Source organism: Lithobates pipiens, unplaced genomic scaffold (genome assembly GCF_037356315.1).
Source record: "Lithobates pipiens isolate NorthernLeopardFrog02 unplaced genomic scaffold, aLitPip1_a1.2 Scaffold_24, whole genome shotgun sequence".
In the NCBI taxonomy this organism is placed as follows: Eukaryota; Metazoa; Chordata; class Amphibia; order Anura; family Ranidae; genus Lithobates; species Lithobates pipiens.
Window position 1 is genome coordinate 19226599 of NW_027507786.1, and position 15310 is coordinate 19241908.

The 15310-nt window shown below is 42.2% G+C and overlaps 1 protein-coding gene across 1 annotated transcript in view; it reads right to left on the reverse strand.

The window, feature by feature from the left end:
* Positions 1-972: 972 nt before the first annotated feature.
* DENND2B (DENN domain containing 2B) overlaps positions 973-15310 on the reverse strand; it is a gene marked incomplete at its 3' end in the record, with an annotated part of 53470 nt that continues 39132 nt past the window's right edge. The window contains 5 exon segments of the mRNA XM_077453469.1: positions 973-1059; positions 1188-1427; positions 3696-3807; positions 4690-4731; positions 9843-10020. Of these exon segments, the coding sequence (XP_077309595.1) occupies positions 973-1059; positions 1188-1427; positions 3696-3807; positions 4690-4731; positions 9843-10020 (659 nt within the window).

The window sequence follows — 15310 nt, forward strand, 5'->3', positions numbered from 1 at the left end:
GAGGAGGGCTGAGGCAAGAGACACGAGCAGAGGGAGAGGAGGACTGAGCAAGAGACACGAGCAGGGAGAGGAGGGCTGAGAATGAGACACGGGCAGGAAGAGGAGGGCTGAGCAAGAGACACGAGCAGGAAGAGGAGGGCTGAGCAAGAGACACGAGCAGGAAGAGGAGGGCTGAGCAAGAGACACGAGCAGGAAGAGGAGGGCTGAGCAAGAGACACGAGCAGGGAGAGGAGGGCTGAGAATGAGACACGAGCAGGGAGAGGAGGGCTGAGCAAGAGACACGAGCAGGGAGAGGAGGGCTGAGAATGAGACACGTGCAGGGAGAGGAGGGCTGAGAATGAGACCCGAGCAGGGTAAGGAGGGCTGAGAACGAGACACGAGCAGGGAGAGGAGGACTGAGAATGAGACACGAGCAGCGATGGTTACGTTTGTTTTCCAATTTTCTCCAGAATTCTCTAGAATTGTTACATTGGGGTTTATTTACTAAAGCTAGAGGGGTCAAAATTAGTCACAGTTCTGCAGAGGAACCAATCAGCTTCCAGGTTTTATTGGTGAAACCTCATTAAACAATTTGAAGTTAGAAGCCGATTGGTTCCTCTGCAGAATTGTGACCAATTTTGCCCTCTCTAGCTTTAGTAAATAAACCCCAATGTGTCCTTTTACTAAGATGTATTCATTTCCTTTGATCCTCGGCTCCATCTAGTGGCTATACTTCAGTATTTTCCCAGTTCACTATGTTTGTGATGAATCTTTACTGCTGCCCGTGATATTTGAAGAACATTTGACCTGAAGAGAAAATAGCTCAAGAACATTCAACTTTGCCCCGTTTAGAGAGCACAACACACAAGCAGAGAGTGTTGGACACAAGTGGTAAGCAGCAGGATTGCTGTACACCTCATGATGGGGGAAGGGAAGGGGGGGGGGTCAGTGCCGAACACACAGAGATTGTGCCCTATTTCGGGGCGCACTCACCCAGACCTCTCCAGAACTTGTTCACTCCGCTCTGCTCGTGTTCCGGAAGCTCCTCCAGATATTGCTCCACCCTCTGCTCGAACAGTCCTACGGAGAGAGAAAAAAAAATGGAAGTCAGGGGGGTCCCTTCAAAGAGGCCATTGAAAAAAAAAATGACAATTAAAGGGCCAGCGCCCTGTAATGGCCACTCAGAAATCCCGCCTTCTCCAGCTCACCTTTCGCCCGGCATTTCCGCAGCTCGCGGTCCTGGATGAAGCCGGCGAACATCTGCGATTCCATGAAAACCTCCAGGAAGCGGCGGATACTTTTGGAGGCGACGGACTTGCGGAAAGCTTCTCTCTGGAAGACTCGCTCCCCCCGCTCGTTCTGTGCAAGGAACAGGGAGTAATGGCCGATCGTTTCCACAAAGAAACGGATGAATACTTCCGAAACCAGCCCGTTCAGTGTGTTATCCTCTATGGGAGGGAAACAGACTGTTAGAGGACAACTGCAGACAAACCAGAGAGATCGCAAGAGACAGACACAGAGAGCGAGAGAGCGAGAGACAGACACAGAGAGCGAGAGAGCGAGAGACAGACACAGAGAGCGGAGACAGACACAGAGAGCGAGAGAGCGAGAGACAGACACAGAGAGCGAGAGAGCGAGAGACAGACACAGAGAGCGAGAGAGCGAGAGACAGACACAGAGAGCGAGAGAGCGAGAGACAGACACAGAGAGCGAGAGAGCGAGAGACAGACACAGAGAGCGAGAGAGCGAGAGACAGACACAGAGAGCGAGAGAGCGAGAGACAGACACAGAGAGCGAGAGAGCGAGAGACAGACACAGAGAGCGAGAGAGCGAGAGACAGACACAGAGAGCGAGAGAGCGAGACAGACACAGAGAGCGAGAGAGCGAGACAGACACAGAGAGCGAGAGAGCGAGACAGACACAGAGAGCGAGAGAGCGAGACAGACAGAGAGCGAGAGAGCGAGACAGACACAGACACAGAGAGCGAGACAGACACAGAGAGCGAGAAACAGACACAGGGACACAGAGAGCGAGACAGACACAGAGAGCGAGACAGACACAGAGAGCGAGACAGACACAGAGAGCGAGACAGACACAGAGAGCGAGACAGACACAGAGAGCGAGACAGACACAGAGAGCGAGACAGACACAGAGAGCGAGACAGACACAGAGAGCGAGACAGACACCCCAGACCGAGACAGACACCCCAGACCGAGACAGACACCCGAAACCGAGACAGACACCCGAAACCGAGACAGACACCCGAGACCGAGACAAACACCCGAGACAGACACCCGAGACCGCGCGCGAGAGAGAGAGAGAGAGAGAGAGAGAGAGAGAGGGAGAGAGAAAAACACACAGAGACCGAGAGAAAATGGAAACAAGAGAGAGACAGGCGACAGAGAGACAGGCGAGAAAGAGACAGGCGAGAAAGAGACAGGCGAGAAAGAGACAGGCGAGAAAGAGACAGGCGAGAAAGAGACAGGCGAGAAAGAGACAGGCGAGAAAGAGACAGGCGAGAAAGAGACAGGCGAGAAAGAGACAGACGAGAAAGAGACAGACGAGAAAGAGACAGACGAGAAAGAGACAGACGAGAAAGAGACAGACGAGAAAGAGACAGACAAGAAAGAGACAGACAAGAGACTGTTAGAACCCAAATAGAGACAGGAGGGATATGGAGAAAGGGAGAGAGAAGGCAAGAGAGTAGAAGATATGGAAGCAGAGAGACTGTTAAAAGTCCAAGTGGAGATAGACAGCAGAAAAAAAGGGAAAGTTACAGACAGACACCCAAACCCAGAGACCGGAAAGAGACAAAAGGAAGGGTGAGAGAGCAAGACGAAAAAAAAAAAAAAAAAAAAAGATAGAGACTGTTAGAACCCAAACCGAGATAGAATGGGGAGGGGGAAGAGGGTAGGAGATAGATAGGGAGAGATGAAAGCACAGAGACTGTTAGAGTCAATAGCCAACAAGAGAGAGACAGAGGAAGGAAAAGAGAATAGTAGACACAGGGATAGGAAAAGATGGAGGCAGAGAGACTGTTAGAACCCAACCAGAGACAGGAGGGGTATGAAGAAAAAGAGAGAAAACAAGAGAAAGAAAAAAAAAAATTGTTATAGATAAATGGACACACCAAGAGACAGGGAAGATACAAAAACAGGGAGGGTGAGAGACAAAGAGAAAAGGAAGAGATAGAGACAGAGAGACTGTTAGAGACAGATGAGGAAAGGGAAGGAGGCAAGAGCGACAAATTCAGAGAGACTGTTGAAAGCCCAACGAGAGACAAAGAGAAGAGTAAGAGGGTGTGAGAGACAAAGGAAGATCTGGAGGACAGGGACTGTTAGAACCCAACTGGAGACATGAAAGAGACCAAGGAAGGGAACAGAGCAGTGAGGCAGAGATAAGAAGAGACTGTTAGAAAACAGAAAGACAGCAAGGGAAGGAAAGCAGGGAAATGCAGCAATGCAAATAGAAGATGTGATTATACAGCGACTGGTAGAACCCAACAGTAGGAAGATGCAGGAAGGGTAGAAGGGGCGACACCAACCAAGAAGAAGAGAAGGATGGAGGTGGAGAAGGGGGGTGTTGGTTTTTAGAGAGGGGGGGGGGGGCTGAGATGAAAGAAGAAGATGGGAGGGAAGAGGCCATACATGGATTAAAGTGATTATCTTCATCCAGTATGGAGGATATCGCCCACATAGACCACATAGACCTCTCACCTTCATCTGTATCGCTGTCTGAGTCCTGACCAATCAGCTCGCTCTTCCTCTCCAGCGCTTGTTCCAGAGCCGCCTGCAGCTTCCGGGGTAACAGAGCGTCCTCATCATCCATCTGCCAATAGAAGGACAATGACTGGACTGGGATATAAAGAGTTAATGATATATATATATTTTTTTTTGATACAAAAATATTGAACATTGCAGATCGCTGGTCCTCGGTGTGTCGGCCGCATTCATTTTCTTTTATCAGTTTATTTTGCTTTATTTTCTCCAAGTAACCTGGTGTGAATACAGGACTTCCTGTCCCTGGGTAGCTACGTCACTCCTGCACTGCATCTATGGAAGGGGCCATGGTGATCACCCTAGGCTGCTCTCCTAATATGAACTACAAACACGTTCGTATTTCTTCATCTCCATTACATGAGGAGATGGGCAATCAATAGTTTACAGAAGATGGCTAGGAAGGAAGATATTCTTCAGTGCAGCTCACAGGAGGTGACCAGGACATGGCATTTCTGGCAGGATCAACAAGTATATTCTGTATTTGCTTTTAAAGGATGGTGAGCTGCAAGATATAACAACATTTTGGTTCTTGGGTTTAGTTATGTTTCAAGAAGCCCATGTACTAAGTAATATTGTGGACAAATATTACTGTTCTATCTGAAGTAATCTAAATCCCATTCTCAATGTCCACTAGTAGCTGTCCATCATTTTCTCGGTCACCCTGTGCCTCTAATAGACACGGGGTACCTTATACATGAGAGGAGCTGAAACAAGGGTTTCCCAACCTCTCCAAGGGATCCTGGGTTCCATGGGTCCCCCGCCCAAATCCACTTCCGTCACAACTATCATTACAGAATCTCATTTCTTCCACATTACATTTTCTTTTTTGATCAGCAAAAATGTTGGAACTTTGAAATGGCATTTTGTATGTTTGGCGAGAGAGATAAATGTATGTTGGAGTTGAAGTTTGGTCAGAGAACAGAACACTTACCTGTCTAATAAACCGATCGGAGCCAAGATTCACCATCAGCGCCTATAGGGAGGAGACAAGAGCCGCGTTCATTGTCCATTCATCTACACAAGTGTCAGTGTGACACAAAAATCAAAAAAGAAAGGTGGTCATACGTTCCACTCCCACCAGACTGGTTCTGGGAATTTTGCCATCAACGTTGTTATTTTATTTCCAATTATAAAAATAATAATGGAATTTGTTGATCAGAATGTACTGAATTTTTGTATAAAATAAATAAATAAAAAAACTCACAATGAAGAGAAAATACCCAGACATAAAATGTATATATTGAAATATCAATAATTATAGGAAGAAGGAAGAAGAAGAAGAGAGAAGGGAGAAGAAGGAAAAAGAAGGGAGAAGAAGGAAAAAGAAGGAAGGAAGGAAGGAAGGAAGGAAGGAAGGAAGGAAGGAAGGAAGGAAGGAAGGAAGGAAGGAAGGAAGAAGGAAAAAGAAGGGAGAAGAGAAAAGAAGAGAAAAGAAGAGAGAAGGAAGGGAGGAAGGGAGGGAGGAAGGGAGGGAGGGAGGAAGGGAGGGAGGAAGGGAGGGAGGGAGGAGGGAGGGAGGAGGGAGGGAGGGAGGGAGGGAGGGAGGGAGGGAGGAAGGAAGGAAGGAGGAAGGAAGGGAGGAAGGAAGAAGGAAAAAGAAGGGAGAAGAGAAAAGAAGAGAGAAGGAAGGAAGGAAGGAAGGAAGGAAGGAAGGAAGGAAGGAAGGAAGGAAGGAAGGAAGGAATAAAAAGAAGGAAAAAGAAGAGAGAAGGAAGGAAAGAAAGAAGGAAGGAAGGGAGGAGGAAGGAAGGAAGGAAGGGAGGAGGAAGGAAGGAAGGAGGGAGGAGGAAGGAAGGAAGGGAAGGAGGAAGGAAGGAAGGAAGGAAGGAAGGAAGGAAGGAAGGAGAAGGAAGAAGAAGAGAGAAGGAAGGGATTGAGGAAGGGAGGAAGGAAGGAAGGAAGGAAGGAAGAAGGAAGGAAGGAAGGAGAAGGAAGAAGAAGAGAGAAGAAGAGAGAAGAAGAAGAGAGAAGAAGAGAGAAGGAAGGGATTGAGGAAGGGAGGAAGGAAGAAGAGAGAAGGAAGGAAGGAAGGAAGGAAGGAAGGAAGGAAGGAAGGAAGGAAGGAAGGGAGGTAGGGAGGGAGGGAGGGAGGGAGGAAGGAAGGAAGGAAGGGAAGGAAGGAAGGAAGGAAGGAAGGAAGGAAAAAAGAGAAAGAAGAAATGCATTTGTGGTCAGTATAGACGGGTGATCCTCAAGACCCATCCTGAGACTTTTATAAAAGATTGTCCCAATAATATAGAGATCATCAATGTTAATTAACACAACCCTTTCAAGACCATCCCAACATTATTGAGACCAAATCGCACCGTCTCCATTACTGCCCTAACAATACCAAGAACATCACGGCCCATCTCTGGACTACATGCCTTTGACCCATATATGGTTCTACATACTTTGCAAGACTGCGGTTTTCAAAGACAAGGGAGGAACTCCCCCCGGGATCCCGGACCTGTGGACTTGATCACAAGCTGATAAGTATCAATACATTTACTATTCTTGGGAAAGGACTAGTACTTTCTGGAAAGAATTACCTCTTCATTTTGCGGTTTTATTTGGGGTGTGAGAGCGGCTCTTCATAGGGACTCTTATTGATACATTGAGTGGGAGGTCAAGGAGGACTTATGGTTCTTATGGTTCCAGTCAGCCTTACAACCATTTATTGGACACCAATATTTATTAATTATCATTCCACTTGCACACCTCCTCTTGACCACTGCTACCCAGCAATGCTCCCCCTTTTTTTCACAGCTACCTTCCACCCGAATACAATCATCTACTTATCCACAGTTTTCCAATGCAGGTCGGGAGAACCATTGATATCATCTCATAGCTTCCACTTTTAATTGTTTGACTTCATTCAGCCTCCCTTTTTGAATATCAGTTCAACCTTGATTTAACACTTGAGTCACTCTTCATAGGTTGTTTAGATCCGGAGATATTATCCCAGCTGTACTACAGTCTTTTTACAACTCCTGCAACTTGGGCGGAATTGTACCACCTGTTCAGAGATGGTCCTTTTGATTTTATAGCTTCAAAGCTAATGTATGTATGATTTTTTTTAATGTATTTTTCTTATTTTTTGACACCAATAAATCTTTTTTGCTAATCATGTTTGTATGGTGAGTGCAGTTCCATAGATATGTGCTACCACATGGTTGGTTGAGCTATTACAGATTTTTATTTCAAGTTCAAGTTCATCTGCCAAGAAAATCCCAACATCCCCGAGACCATCAACCCTCTCTCTCTATTACTGCTACAACAACACAACCATCCCAACATTCCTCAGTCCATCGTACCTGCTCCATTACTGCTTACCAACAAGATCATCCCAACATCCCCGAGACCATCAACCCTCTCTATCTATTACTGCTACAACAACAAAACCATCCCAACATTCCTCAGTCCATCGCACCTGATCTACTACTGCTTACCAGCAAGATCATCCCAACATCCCGAGACCATCAAACGTTCTCCATTATGGCCTTAACGTTAACAAGACCATTTAAACATCCCTGAGACTATTGCACGCTCTCAATTACTGCCCCAACAATAACCATAGCATCCCAACATCCTTGAGACCATAACATCTTCTCCATTATTGCTCTTAAAAAAAAAAAAAAAAAAAAAACCAAAGCCATGCCAGCATCCCTGAGACCATCAACCCTCTTGGTTACTGCCCTAGCAACAACAAGACCATGCCAACATCCCCTGCTCCACTACTGCCCTAAAAGCAAGATCATCCCAACATCCCTGAGACCATCACACCTTCTCCATAATCGCCCCAGCAATAACAAGATCATTCCAATATCCCCAAGACCATTATACCTTCTTCCTTTACTTCCCTAACAACAACAAGACCCATCCAAAACATCTCTGAGACCATCACACATTTTCAATGACTGCTCAAATAATATCAAGACCATCCAAACATCACTGAGATCAAACATTCCCCATTATGGTCCTAACATAACAACAAGACCAGTTAAACACCCCGAGTCTACTGCTCACATTCTCCATTACTTCCCCAACAATAGTAAGAACATCACAACAACCTGAGACCATTACACTTTTCTATTACTGCCCCATTACTTGCTCTAAAAATAAGGCCATGCCAACATCCCCAAAACAATCATCAACCCTTACTTTTACTGCCCTAGCAACAACAAAACCAAGGCAATATCCCTCCGCTCCATTACTGCCTTGACAGCAAGATCATCCCAACATCCCAAAGACCATCACACCTTCTCCATTACCGCCCCAATAATACCAAGACTGTCCCAACATCCCTGAGACCATCACACATTCTCCATCATGGCCCCAACAACAAGACCATCACAACATCCCTGAGACCATCACATATTCTCCATCATGGCCCCAACAACAAGACCATGACAATATCCCTGAGACCATCACACATTCCCCATCATGGCCCCAACAACAAGACCATGACAATATCCCTGAGACCATCACACATTCCCCATCATGGCCCCAACAACAACCACAAGACCACCCCAACATCCCTGAGACCATCATACCTTCTCCATTATGGCCCTAACAATAACAAGGCCACCCAACATCTCCAAAATCATCACACCTTCTCCATTACTGCCCCAAAAATACCAAGATTGTCCCAACATCCCTGAGACCATCACACCTTCTCCATCATGGCCCCAACAATAACAAGACCATCACAACATCTCTGAGACCATTACATATTCTCCATTATGGCCCAACAATAACAAGACCAGCCCAACATCCCCGAGACCATCATACCTTCTCCATTATGGCCCTAACAACAAGACCACCCCAACATCCCTGAGACCATCATACCTTCTCCATTATGGCCCTAACAACAACAAGGCCACACAACATCTCCAAAATCATCACACCTTCTCCATTCATGTCCCAACAACAAGAAGACCAAACATCCCTGCAACCATCATGCCATCTGCAAGATTGTTCTAACAATAAAGAGACCATTTAAACATCCCTAGAACCATCGCTCCTTCTCCATTACTGTCCTAGCAATAACCAATAGCATCCAAACAATCGGCATTCATCATAACTCAAGGCTGATCTAATAATAAAAATACCATCTGAACATCCCAGAGACCATCAAAATTTTGCCAAGCTTGTTCTAATGAAAGAGAGACTATCTGACCATCCCCAAGAACATCGAACATTCCCTAAGATTGTCCTCACGTCTCCAAAACCATCCCACGTTCTCCAAGCCTCTCCCAACAATAAAGAGACCATTCAATCGTCCCTGAAACCATCACAAGTATCATTTTTTCCAGCAATAATAAGATTATCCCAAAACTTCCGAGACCTTCTCCAAGAATGGTCCAACTCTAAAATAATTTATCCACTATAGTCCCAACAATAATAGAATCAGAACCAACATCTCTGAGACCAGTCGGTGTCATCAGCAATGGGATCATCCTAGAACAAGCCTTCTCAACCTTTTAACCCTAGAGGAACCCCAAAAAAATATTTTCAGGTCTCGAGGAACCCTTACGAAAACCAAATTTATCAGGGGTCAATAGGAACAATGCCCCAGATACTGGTGACCGATAGGAATAATGCCCCCCTTAAAGTGGTGCTCAGATTGCCACCCTTAAAGACAGCTAAAAAGAGATTTGGGGTCACCCTGCTGGCTTTGCTAAGTGATGCTGAACCTCGAACTCTGTAGGCATCATCAAATAGGTGGTTCATCAGCCACAGCTCAAGGGACCCCTAGGAACCTCTGGAGGAACCCCTAGCAACCTCTGGAGGAACCCCTAGCAACCTCTGGAGGAACCCCTAGCAACCTCTGGAGGAACCCTGGTTGATAATAGCTGTCCTAGAACTTCTTACACATTCTCTGAGGCGGTTCCATTGAGACCAGCCCATCATACCCGAGTTCTTCCCAGGAAACTCCACAGGGAAATGATAATAAAAATAACACAATAAAAAAAAGGAATGCGTATCAGTTATATCTTTGTCACATTATACTCCTCCACAAAACGACAAAGAACCAGGCGTGAGAAGGCACTGAGAATATGAATTTAGCTCAATTTTCAATGCGGTTGGGTCAGGACTTACCTCTTCCACGGGCAGTTCCTTTAGTTTGGGCAGCGAGCTGGACAAGAGACCAACCAAGAAGGGTGTTGGGCAGCAGACGATGTCAATCATGGAGGAAGGCAGGACAGGGATGAAGGTGTGCTGCCATGAGAACGGGTACAGGAGGGCCACCACGGCATGAGAGCAGCTGGACAGGGTGCTGGAGACAAAAAGGACAGGTGGCGTTACACCAGAGTCACCAATAATTATATATTACTGTTTCAGTGACCCTACATATGACTTTCTACAAATCACTTTTATTATATAGACATTATTATTACTATATGTTTTATTATTATTTTCTAGCTCTCTCGTCTCCTCCTCACATGCTCGTCTCCAGGACTTCTCCAGAGCCACTCCTACCCTCTGGAACTCTCTACCTCAATCCGGCTGTCTCCTACTCTGTGATCCCTGAGAACTCATTACTTCAGAGAAGCTGACCCTGCCTCCGCCGAACAACTGCACTTTTCATTTTTCTATCAGCTCATCCCCCACCGTTATTACATTTTGTACCACTTGCTCCACCCTATTAGATTGTAAGCTCTTATGTGCAGAGCCCGCTTAACCCTATTGTATTTTATTGTATTGTAACTCTACTGTCGCACCTTATATTATTTTAAAGTGCTGCGCAAACTGTTGGCGCTAAAGATTTCCTGTATAATAAAAATAATATTATTATTCAAAGCAATAGTTAATCCCCGCACACAATAGATTCATAAACTCCCAGGAGACCCCCGTAAGGAATATCCAGCAAATAAACATGAAAATCAGGGCGCTCACAGGTATTTGAAAGAGCAAAAAAATTATTCAAGGATAGATAATATATATATATATAAAATAAGAAACAAAAATTTGGTTTTGATTTAAAAAACGCCAAGTTTGAAGGCAGCAGATTGCAGGCCTTAAGCGTTCATTTTTGTATAAGATTTGTTTTTAAATAAAAATCTTTATAAATTTTATTCATTTGTTTTTGTATACAATTTGTATAAAATTTATTCGTCTTTGTATAAAAAAAAATAAAATAAAAAAAAAAAAAAAAAAATGTATTCATTTGTTTTTGTATTTTTTTATAAATTGTATTTTTTTTGTTTCTTTATTTATTTTTTATTTTGTACAAAAACAAATGAATACAATTTATACAAAATTTTATACAAAAAACAAATGCATACCTTTTTTATTATTTTGTACAAAATCAAATTGATACAATTTATACAAATTTTGTACAAAAATAAATGAATACAATTTTTTATACAATTTTTTTTATACAAAAACAAATCAATACAATGTATACAAATTGTATACAAATGCATACTTTTTATTTTTATTTTTTTTTACAAAAAGTATGCATTTGTTTTTTGTATAATATCTGTATAAATTGTATTCATTTGTTTTTGTATTTTTTATAAATTGTATTTTTTTTTGTTTCTTTATTTATTTATACAATTTATACAGATATTATACAAAAAACAAATGCATACTTTTTATTTTATTTTTATTTTTTTAACAAAAAGTATGCATTTGTATACAATTTGTATACATTGTATTGATTTGTTTTTGTATAAAAAAAAAAATTGTATAAAAAAATTGTATTCATTTATTTTTGTACAAAATTTGTATTGATTTGTTTTTGTATAAAAAAATTGTACTCTTATTTTTGTACAAACTTTGTATAAATTGTATTAATTTGATTTTGTACAAAATAATAAAAAAGGTATGCATTTGTTTTTTTGTATAAAATTTGTATAAATTGTATTCATTTGATTTTTTTTTTTTGTACAAAAAGTATGCCTTTGTATACAATTTGTATGCATTGTATTGATTTGTTTTTGTATAAAAATAAAAAAATAAAAAAATTGTATAAAAAATTGTATTCAATTTTTTTTGTATAACATTTGGATTAATTGTATTCATTTGTTTTTGTACAAGATTTGTATAAATTGTATTCATTTGATTTTGTATAAAATTTGCATGAATTGTATTCATTTGATTTTGTACAAAATAATAAAAAAAGGTATGCATTTGTTTTTTGTATAAAATTTGTATAAATTGTATTCATTTGATTTTGTACAAAATAAAATAAATAAAAAAAGGGGTATGCATTTTTATGTATACAATTTATATAAAATTGTCTTGATTTGTTTTTGTATAAAAATTTGTATAAATTGTATTGAATTTGTTTTTTGTATACCATTTGTAGAACATGTATTCATTTGTTTATGTAGAACATTTGTATTCGTTTGTTTTTTTATAAAATGTGTATAAAATGCATTCATGTGTTTTTATATAAAATTTGCATTAAATGTATTAAATTCGTTTTAGTATAAAATGTATTAAATTCGTTTTTATACAATTTGTATAAAATGTATTTTGTTTTTGCATGCAATTGGTACAAAAATGTATTAATTTTGTTTTTATATAAAATGTATCTTTTTATAGCCTTTTGGAGACCCAGACAGGGAGAATCCTGACAGCTGCTCTTCACCCAGCCGCACGATGATGTGACGTTTGGCGGAAGCTCCAGGCCTTGGTGAGAAGCGATGGCGTGCGGTTACACGGAGAGAGCCAAGGTCAGCCATTGCAGCTCACCCGTGGGACTGAAGGCGTCATGCCTGCAACCGCCTGGAGGTGGCAGCAAAGCTCTGATTGCACGGTTGAGGAGCTGCATATGGCAGACATGATTTTCATACCCCAGAGGCTCAGAGCAGCCAATCAGATGTCAGCTTTTGCTCTTCTCTGACTTCTGATGTTATTTAATGATCACACATCACATCGCTCAGCTTGTTTATTAGAGACGGATCGGGTCATTTGTTAGAATTTGTGAAATCATTCCCTACACTGAACTTTTCATGAACTAGAATAATTACGCAGCTGCTGTTCTCTGTTCTTATCGCTGTTCTGGGCTCACAAAGGCAGAACTGTCCTCATTACAGTGACAGATATCTGTGTGGGGTGTAGCAGGGGTTGGATCCTCTGTCGGGCCTTTATTGCTATCTGTGTCCCCATTGGGGGGGCGGAGAGGATTCCGTGCCGCACACAGTGCTGGTCTCAGACAGGGATGGTGATCGACAATGTCTGTGTGCGGTCAGTTCCCACGCTCTGCGTCCGCATGGATCCCGGAATACAGTGACCTGCTGTGCTAGGAGGGGCGGGGGGGGGGGGGGGGGTCAATGTATGGAGTCCATATGACCATCACTCCTTCCACAGACTGAGCTCTGCAGAGACCTCACTAAGAATAACATCATCATATAGAAGTATACAGGCCCAGTCAGTGAGTCACAACCCCCGACCAGATGTAGAGGTCTGCAGTGCACAAGATGGATGTGTGAGACAGACTGGGGGGAGAGGAGAGAGCAGAGGAGAGGAGAGAGAGAGAGAGAGAGAGAGAGAGAGAGAGAGAGAGAGAGAGAAAAGGAAAGAGGAGAAGAGAAGAGAGAAAGGGAGAAAGGGAGAAGAGAAGAGAGGAGTGAAAAGGAGGAGAGTAGAAGAGAGGAGTAGAAAGGAGGAGAAGAGGAGAAGAGAGGAATAGAAAGGAGGAGAGGAGAAGAGAAAAAAAAGGAAAGAGGAGAAGAAGAGAAGAGAAAAATAGAAAGGAGGAAAGGAGAAGAGGAGAGAAATAGAAAGGAGAAGAGAGAAAAAGGAAAGATGAGAGGAGAAGAGAGAAAAAGGAAAGAGGAGAGGAGAAGAGAGAAAAGGAAAGAGGAGAAGAGAAGAGAGAAAAGGAAAGAGGAGAAGAGAAGAGAGAAAAAAAGAGAAGAAGAGAGGAGAGAAGAGGGAATGAAAAAAAGAGAAGAAGAGAGGAGAGAAGAGGGAATGAAAAAAAGAGGAGAAGAGAGGAGAGAAGAGGGAATGAAAAAAGGGGAGAAGAGAGGAGAGAAGAGGGAATGAAAAAAGGGGAGAAGAGAGGAGAGAAGAGGGAATGAAAAAAGGGGAGAAGAGAGGAGAGAAGAGGGAATGAAAAAAGGGGAGAAGAGGGAATGAAAAGGAGAGGAGATGAGATAAAAGGAAAATGAAAGAGGAGAGAGGAGGATAAAGGAAAGGAAGAATATAAAGGAAAAGGGTGAGGAGAAAGGGAAAGGGGCAGAGAGAAGGAGAGGTAAAGGATGTAAAAAAAAGGAGTATGTGAAAGTTTGACGAGAAAAGCGCAGGAATGGTACAGGAAAAGCAGAGAACAAAAGAATGGTGAGGAGAAAAAGAAAGGAAAAGGAAGAATAAATAAATAAATAAATAAATAAAGGGAAGAAAAGGGGTGAGGAGTTAATAAAAGGGAAAGAGAGGAGGAGAAAGGAAAAAAAAAAAAAAGGTAGTAAAGGAAAGGGCAAGAAGAAAATAAAGCAAAAGGCTGAGGATAAAGGGAAGGGAAAAAGGAGGAGTAGACAAGAACAGTGTGAAGGGAAAGGAAAGAAAGAAGGGGTTAGGAAAAAGGTAAGGGAAAGGGTGGGGATAATTGAAAGTGTAAAGAGAAAAAAAAAAAAAAAAAAAGAGTATAAAAAAGTGAAGAAGTATAAAATAGAAAAGGAAAAGGAAATTGTGAGCAGAAAGGGAAGGAAGGATGAGGAGTCAATAAAGGGAAAGAAAGAAGGAGGAGGAAAAAAAAAAGGGGGCAAAGGTAGAGTAAAATGATAAGGAAAGGGCAAGGAGAGAGGAAAGAAAAAGGGAGGAATGGGTTAGAAAAAAGGAACAGGAAAGCAAAAAGGAGAAAAAAGGGGAAGCGAAAACGAGAAAGGACGTGTAAAAGAAGAGCAAAAAGACAATGCAAGACAAGGAAAAATAGAAAGGGAAACAAAAAGGTGAGGAGTCAAAAGAAAGCAAAAGAAGGGAAAGGTAGAGTAGAAAGGAAAAGAAATGAAAGGAAATGGAAAGAAAAGGGGTGAAGAGAAAGGAAAGGGAAAAAAAGAGAAGCAGGAAAGAAAGGAGGGGAGGGAAGGAGTTAGGAGAAAGGTGTAATAAAGGAAGGGGATAAGGGAAAGGAAAAGAAGGAAAAAAAACCCCCAACACTGAGGATAAAGGAGAGGGAAGGGTAAGGAAAAAATAAGCAGAAAAGAAAGGAAAAAGAGAGAAGGCAAAGAAGGGGTTAATAGAACGGTAAGGGAAAGGATGAGGATAACAGAAAGGAAAGAGGAGAAATGAAAGGCAAATGAGGGGAAGAAAGGCGTGGGTTAGGATAAATATAAAAAAGGGAATGAAGAGGAGAAAAGAACTGTGAAAAAAAAAATAAAAAATAAAAAAAGGAGGAAAAAGATAAGGCTGATGAGAAAGGAAAAAGGAAAAAAAAAAAGGAAAAATACAATGCAAGACAAAAGGTGAGAAAAAAAGAGGAAGAGGCAAAATAGAAAGGGAAATAGCGAACATAAAAATGAAACAAAAAAGGGTGAGGAGTTAAGAAAGAAGGGAAAAAATAGAAAGGGAAGATCAAAGAAAAGGGAACAGTGGGGGAGGGAGGAAGGAAGGAA